This window comes from Nannospalax galili, unplaced genomic scaffold (assembly GCF_000622305.1).
Source record: "Nannospalax galili isolate Female #2095 unplaced genomic scaffold, S.galili_v1.0 scaffold269, whole genome shotgun sequence".
In the NCBI taxonomy this organism is placed as follows: Eukaryota; Metazoa; Chordata; class Mammalia; order Rodentia; family Spalacidae; genus Nannospalax; species Nannospalax galili.
In genome coordinates this window covers 82,662-90,851 of record NW_008359530.1, presented here as the reverse complement: position 1 = coordinate 90,851, position 8,190 = coordinate 82,662, and the positions used below count along the sequence as shown (strand labels likewise).

General features: G+C 42.7%; 1 protein-coding gene across 2 annotated transcripts in view; it reads left to right on the top strand.

Annotated features, from left to right (window-relative positions):
- The first annotated feature begins 2,581 nt into the window (after window positions 1-2,581).
- The window catches only part of Ubqln1 (ubiquilin 1), a 42,425-nt gene continuing 36,816 nt past the window's right edge, over window positions 2,582-8,190 (top strand). Inside the window, exon 1 of one of the 2 annotated variants that reach the window (XM_008823241.2) lies at window positions 2,582-2,972. In XM_008823241.2, coding sequence (XP_008821463.1) covers window positions 2,808-2,972 — 165 coding nt within the window. In that variant the 5' untranslated portion in view covers window positions 2,582-2,807. The remainder of the gene's footprint in view (window positions 2,973-8,190) is intronic. The other variant, XM_008823242.3, reaches the window with a different exon arrangement.

Here is an 8,190-nt window from a genome sequence, read left to right as displayed (position 1 = left end):
GGAAAAGCTGAAGAGCAGGCTGGTCATAGTGGCATATATCTGTAATCACCACTCTTGGAAGGTGGAGGCAATAGAATCAGAAGTTCAAGGTCATTGTCAACTGACCAAACCAGTTTGGGATACATGAAAACCTATGTCAAAAGGAACAAACAAATATACAAGTAGAAAGGCGGGCAGGAGCATACAGACCTACAGAAGATAGTAAACCCAGAATAGCTCACTTTAAAAGCAACTTCTTTCATGCAAACTAATTCAGTCCTATGAGAACAATCACTCACTTCTGTGAGAATTAGCTCAGTCTCTAGAAAAAGGCAATTTCTTTCAATAATCTTTTTTTTTAAAGCTTACTTTATTTCATGTACAGCAATACAGTTTATGTATTTAATAACACTGTAATGGAGTCTTATGATAAAGTTTTAAACACAAAATTGTGTGGTCATTTTCTCAAGACCCCAGATGCATTTCTAACAAACAAAAAATGAGAAAGCTGTTACTCACTTCTGTGAGAATTAGCTCAGTCCCCAAAAAAGGACAATAATTTCAATAATCTTTTTTAAAGCTTTATTTTATGTACAGCAGTACACTTTATGTATTTAATAACACTATAATGGAGTCATTTGATAAAGTTTTAAACACAAGATTGTGTGGTCATTTTCTTGAGACCCCCAGATGCATTTCTAACAAAGAGGAAAAAATGAGAAAGTTAGCTGAGTGTTGGCATTTCCTTTCTCGGATTATTTGTTCACCTACATGTGAGCAAGCAGTCCCACATTTCTGCTGCCATGGCTACAAGCTGATACCACTGCTTCTCCACCATGATGGATTTTATTTCTTCAAACACAAGCCAAAATAGACTCTTCCTCTTATTTATCTTTTTGAGACAGAGACTCTAGTTAGCCCCAACTGGCCTCAAACTCACTATGTAGACCAGGCTGGCCTCTCTCTCACAGAGATCCTCCTACTTCTGCCTCCTGAGCACTGGCGTCAAAGGAGTGTGCCACCTCATCTGGGTTCCTCTTATTCTAAAATTGCTTCTTGTCAGGTATTTGATTACAGCAATGAGGGAAGTAACTAATACATAATTATATTACTTCATAAATTATGCCACATGCATTAGAAACGTTTAGAAATTAATATGGACACACAATTAAACTACAAAGCTTCCCAGCATGTAGAGTTATCTGCAACCTATTTATTTGTGTACAAAGAGATAAGGTCTCTGAATGGCAGGATGCGAACACTTCCTGGGGAATGTGATACAGGAAAAGTGGAAGCTAGGGAGGTGAAAGTAAAGGGAAGTCACTGGCACCAGAGGCAGGTCAAGCACACAATGAGTATACAGCTTGAAGGGAAACCAGGCAATAGGGAACTAATAAAGTCGGGAAGAGATTTTCTTTAAATATATGGAAGAAAATTTAAAATGGAGTTGCTGGTCCAATGGTGGCACTTTCTACCTTGAGAACTAGCCATTTTCTCACACCTTGATATAATGATACAATTCTTCCAGCAGAGCACCTTGTTACTTCTTCCTGTTACTGAACAATGCTGGCAGAAATTTAAGTGTATCAAATGATGTCAGTATCACAATTTATAGCTTCACAACTCTGATCCGTTTCAAAGGGCTCTGCTAATAAGTATTGTTTATGCAACAGTAGGTAATCATAGAACAGGGTCTGATGACTTTGCACATTTGGGTCATAGTGTGCTGTCAAGAATTCACACTTGTGCAATGCTGATTAATATAAACTGTGTTGTATTCTAAGTAATCTTTAAAAACAAATGACGTCTTTTAAATCTAGATTCACAAGTAACGATTATCCTTGATGCCACCTCAAGTCCGAATGGTGCAGTAACTCAATGAAACAGACCTAAATCCTACCATTTGGGTGGACACTTTTGGGCACCTTGTTTCTGCTCCACACATTCTAGGAGGCAGTCAATGCAAGTTGCCCGGTCTCCTGACCAAACCGGTTTGATTCAAGGGAAGCTGTGTGGCCTTGGAGCAAAGATTGAGGACTACTGCACAGGTTGTTCCTTGGCGTTTATTCCGTGTTCCTTTAGCTATTTTGAAGACCTTTCTCCTCCATTGACTTAGCTTCCAACCTCCCTGCACAAAATAGAACAGTTTAAGCCTTCCACGTGGGCAAACACTATGTTTACTAAAATAAAGGAGCTCGCCGCTATTTTAGTAGGCTGCCCTTGCACACTAGCCAGACACGACTACTCTGGGGTAAGGTGGGGGGCGGGGAAGGCAAACAGGAGTCCGAGCCCGCCGCGTTCTCAGCGCCCAGTCCCTTTCCAGTAATTTCGCTAGCTGTGATGTCATCTTAGTGCGCCGTTATAGTGCCTCCCACAAACCCCGTTTTAATTTTTTAGTGAAGAGTGAAAAAATGAATGTTTATGTTGTCCCACGGAGTTGTACGGTCCGGGTTTGCTTTCAGCCCTTCGAGCTCGAGCGGCCAGTCAGAGGTTGAGAAAGACATGTAACTCGGGCACCGCACAGCGGCCCCGATGAGTCGGCGGCGGCCAGCGCGTTACCCGGCGTGCCCCGCGCGACCGGCTGCGGTGTGGGGGAGGGGCGGGAGGAGGAAGCGGCGGCGTCGCCGAGAGTGTTCGGCGTCCCCACGGCGCAGCCCACCTAGGCCTGCACCTGGAGCTCACGTCCACGCGACGCCCGTGCCCCTCAGTCGCCTTGCGACCTGTTGGCACCTGGGTGGTGTGTCCCGCATTCTCCGAGCCGCGCCGCAGACCCTGCAGTGCCTGCGCCGCTAACCCGGCCACCCGTCAGGCTCGCCTGAGTCACCGCCATGGCCGAGAGTGGCGAGAGCGGCGGCCCTCCGGGCCTTCAGGGCAGCGCGGGCGACGCGGCCGCGGCCACGGCCACGGCCGAGCCCAAGATCATGAAAGTCACGGTGAAAACCCCAAAGGAGAAGGAAGAGTTCGCCGTGCCCGAGAACAGCTCCGTCCAGCAGGTGAGGGCCGGCGCTCGGGCGCGGTGGAGGTGGCGGCGGAGTCAGTTTGGACTGGCCCGGGCGACGGCGGGCCCAGGCCGGTTCCGGGTCTCATCCGGGAGCTCACGTCGAGTTCTTTGGGCGTGCTACCCCAGGGCGCCGGCCGCCGAGCTGGTGCAGGGCAGGCGGCGCGGCCTGTGGGGACGGCCGCCGCTGCCTAGTGCCAGGCCCGGGCCCCAGCGCTCACACCCGCGCTGCTGCTGCTCACAAAGGAGCCGACCACGCCGGCCGACCCAACCCGGGTGCGCCACCGCCCCGCTCGGTGCGCGCTTAAGGAGTGTGGTCACGGTTTGACCTGTGCGTTAAGGTGTACTTGGGTGAGGTGGACGTTTAGTTCTCGGTTTTGAATGCAGAAATCTCTCCTATCTTTAAGCCTTTTACTTTAAAATTATGACCTAGAAATTTTCAGCCACATTTCAATAGTAAAAACCTTAAGGAGAAGAGTGAATATATTTATTGACTTACTGTTTGTTTTTTTGTTTTCTGAGACCAGTCTCACCACGTAGCACTAGGCTAGCCTTGAACTCAGAAAAATCCAGCTGCCGTTGCCCCTCCAGTCCTGGGATTAAAGGCTTGTGCTAACCACGTCCGACCTGTTTGGGTGTATTTCTTATCATCCCTTAGATGCCAATCATTGGATAGGTTTTTGTTTGTCAGGGGTATGAGAGTATAATACTTGGCTATTAATGGTTGCAGCCAAATAAAAGAAAACAAGATTGGTGTTAATGGAGAACCTCCCCAAGTAATTTAGTGCTTTAAGTCTCTTCAAGAAAACAAATTTTGTAGTTAATTGTGGCCCAGTAGACTTTGTAAGAATTAGTTTATGTCAAAATTAGTTTATTTTTGAATACATCCTAGAGTACTTTAATTATTGAATTGATCCCTGACAATCTCAAACTTCGTAAAAACAGTTTTATAGGAAGCATTTTACAATCACTGGACTGTACCTTTACATTCCCCCAAGGACCTACTGCCAAAGGTTTTGTGAAGCAGGAGGATGTGTAGCATCATTTGAGAGACATTCTTGTTGACTGAATCCCTTGTTCCTTTACAGTCATAAATTTCCTTAACATCCTTTTATTTTCCAGCATGCAGAGAGGTTGAAAGGGTTGCAACAATTACAGTTGGCATTTTCTATTTGCTGTATTATGTCTTGTTTTTAAAATACACCATGTCTGGTTTAGAATATTTTCATAGTTCATCTGCATTGACTATGTATCATCATCATACGTATCATCTATATCAGTATTTACTTAATGACATTTCTTTATTGTTTGTGTGTGTGTTTGTGCTTATGGAGGTCAGAAGACAACCTGTAGGAGTTGTTTTCTTCTACCATCTGACTCCTGGGGATTGAACTTGGGTCCTCAGACTTGGCAGCAAGTGCCTTTACCTGATGAGCCTTCTCATCTGCCCCAGTTCTTCCTATTTATTGCTCAATAATGCCCCATTGTGTGGACACCACATTTTTCTCCATCACCTGGTGGGCATTGGAGTTTCTGCCTTTTGGTGTGAATAATGACTCAGGAAAATACTCATGATTCATATGCTTTTTTGTGGATATATGGTTTCATTTTCTTGGGTATATACCTAGAAATGGAATTGCTAGGTCACATGCTAACTGTATGTTTAATTTTTGAGGAATTGCCAAACTGTTTTTCAAATTGACTGTTCCAATTACTACATTCTCAGTAGCACTTGTTATTGTCTGTCTTTGGTTATAGGCGTCCTAATGTGGCTGTTAAATGCCAGCTCATTAAATTATTTTGCTTATTATTACTGATACCCTTTTAGGACAACCATGTTATAGTAATTCTGAAATGTTATCTTTGATTTTGGCTATCACAAAAATGAACTGGATTTTTAAAAATGTTTTTTTAAATTTTCTTAGTATTTCTTTTTATTTAATGTGTATGAATCTATTGCCTATATGTATGTGAGTGCACCTGTGTTGTGCAATGCATCGGAGGTCAGAAGAGGGCTTTGGATTCCCCTGAACTAGAGTTAAGGACAGTTCATAGCCATCATGTGGGTGCTGGGAATCGAACCAGGGTCCTCTGCAAGAGCAGTCAGTGCTCTTAACAGCTGAGCCATCTCTCCAACCCCTTATTATTATTTATGTGTATGAGTGTATTTCCTGCTTGTAAGTTAAGTGTACCTGCATCATGCAGTGCTTGAGGAGGCTGGAAGAGGGCATCGAATTCCCTGGAACTGGAGTTATGAATGGGTATTAGCCGCCATATGAATGGGTATTAGCCGCCATGTGAGTGCCGGGAATTGAACTCAAGTCCTCTCCAAGAGCAGCCAGTGCTCTTAACTGCTAAGCCATCTATCTCTTTAGCCTATGAACTGGACTTTGGCAGAGGTGGCAGTGCTTGCTGCCAGTTCTGACAACCTGAGTTTGATCCCTGAATCCCACATGGTGGAACGAGAGAACTGACTCCTAGAAGTTGTTCTCTTTGCAAGTACAGCTCCAGGCCTGGTGGTGCACACTTTTAATCACAGCACTCAGGAGGCAGAGGCTGATAAATCTGTGTGAGTTCAAGGCCAACCTGATCTATATAGGGAGTTCCAGGTCTGCCAGGGTAACATAGTGAGACCCTGTCTCAAAGAAAAACCCCAAAATGAATTAAAAAAAAACAAACCACAAAAACAAACAATAAAAAGCACAGTTATTTCTTACTAGGAAAATTCATCTGTTTTTCTGAAGAGTATATTAACATACTAAGGATTTAGGTTTTAAGTTAACATTTTAGATGATTTTTTCTGCTTTAATTTCCAGTATAATATCAATAGATATGATTTGCATGAACAGAACTCTTGGTTAAAATGATGTCTTGAGACCAGAAATTGTTGTAGTGAGGCAATTAAAAGACAAGTAGGTATTTAAAAGATTTGAGGACTGTTGACTCCACTAAGTTGCCATTGCTTCTTGCCTAGAAATTGTCATTTACTACCAGTCTCTCAAGTTTTTCTCTGTATTTTGCTCCTCCCTCCCATTCATTTCCAGAATACTATCTAAAAATATTAATCAAGTCATGTCCTTCTGCATAAAACTAATGGTTCTCCACTTATCTTGAAGTCAGAGTTAAGTGGCAGGGCTCTTTGGTGGCTTCTATCTGCTCCTTCATTGTCTGCTGAGGCCATCTTTCTCCTTGCTTTTTTTTTAATATTTATTTTTTGTTTTATGTGTATGAGTGTATTACCTGCATGTGTGTGTGTTGTGCCCATGGAGGTCAGATGGTGTTGAATCCCCTGGAACTGGAGTTATAGATAGTTGTTAGCTGTCATGTGGGTGCTGGGAATCGAACCCAAAAAAGTCCTCCGGAAAAGCAGTCAGTGCTCTTAACTGCTGCGTCATCTCTCCAGTGCTGCATTTACTACTGCTGTAGGACTTCTGGCATGCTTTCCACTCTGCTGGGTTCTGTTGATCCTTTAAATTGCAGTGCATAGGTCAGTTTCTCAAGGAAATATCCCTGATTTGCGCAGACTAGATTGGAATCACCTGTTGTGTTTTCTCAAAATAACCCTAGGGTTTTTGGTCATAATTTATTACAGTTTAAATCTATAGTTATTGATTCTTTAATTAATGCTTCCCTACTGGAGAGGGATTGTAATTATTTTATTTCTAGAATTTGGTACATAGTTTTATTTATGGATGAATTTGGAACATTTTACACAATAATTATGTATTTAACATTAAATATTCCTGTTGAACCTTTACTGAATGAAGTATACACAAAAGTCTCATGGCTTCAGTCTTCTGAATGTTTCATCTTAAACTCTATCTTTTCATTCACCAGTTGTTGAAGAACAACTCTTTTAAAATTTATTATTTGTTTAGCGTGTATGCATGCTGGTCAGGAGACCACTTTGGGATCTGGGGTTGTCTTGCTTGTATGGCAAGCCCTTTTCACTGCTAAGCCATCTCACCAGGTCCTCAGTTCTTGACTACCTGAGATAAACACTCTTGCTTGAACCATTATCCTTCTAGAACATTATATAATGGAGAGCTCCTCAGGATCACAGGAAATAATTTTAGTACTGTCAACTTTTAAGTAAAGTTTTTACTAAAGATACTTTTTAACTGATAATAATTAAAACATTCTTACTATATTTATTTATTCTGTATATGTGTTTGGGCATGTGCGCCAAAGCTACACATGTGGAAGTCAGAGTGACAGCCTGTGGGAATCAGTTTTTTCCTTCCGCTGTGGGGGCCCTGGTGATCAAATTTGGGTCATGGGGCTTGACAGCAAGCCCCATTACCTGCTGAACCATCTTACCAGTCCCTGATAGAATTTTAGACTTGTAGAGGAGAAATAAATAATTTACATAGGCCAGGATATGCTGGGCAGTGTTTGTCAACCAGTTCTTCAGAAAAAATAGAACTGATTTATAGCGTTTGCTAGTTCCTATGATGTAAATATTCTCACCATAATAGATTTTAAGATACCAGTATTAGGGGCTGGAGAAATGGCTCAGTGGTGCAAGCTTTTAATCCCAGCACTCGGGAGGCAGAGACAGGTGGATCTCTGTAAGTTCAAGGCCAGCCTGGTCTACATAGTGAGTTCCAGGACAGCTGGGGCTACAGGGAGACCCTGTCTCAAAAAGACAGCCCCCCCCCCAAAATAATTGGGTCTGGAGAGATGGCTCAGTGGTTAAGAGCACTGACTACTCTTGCAGAGGACCTGGGTTCGAGTCCCAGCACCTACATGGTGGCTACTAACTGTCCTTAACTCCAGTTCCAGGGGAATCCGACGCCCTCTTCTGACCTCCACGGCATTGCACGACACAGGTGCACTCACTTACTTGCAGGCAGTACACTCATACACATAAAATAAAAATAATAAATAGAATATTAAAATGAAAATTTTTTTTAAAAAAGATACCAGTATTAAACTGCTTTACACATTCCTAAAAATTAACCTGTTACTTACAGTGGATTCCTTAGGCAGAGATCAGTCGGCAAACTATGGACGGGCAAATCGTGTATAGAGACAAAGATACATGGGCAAATCACATATGGATGGTTCTTTTCAGAACAGACCAATCTGGCCTATAGAGACAAAGATACACTTTGTATAGCTTTACAGAAAGTTTGCTGATCAGACATTGGCCTTCACATTTCTAAATCTTGTTTCACTATTCATTAAAACTTTTCATGGGAAATTTTTTT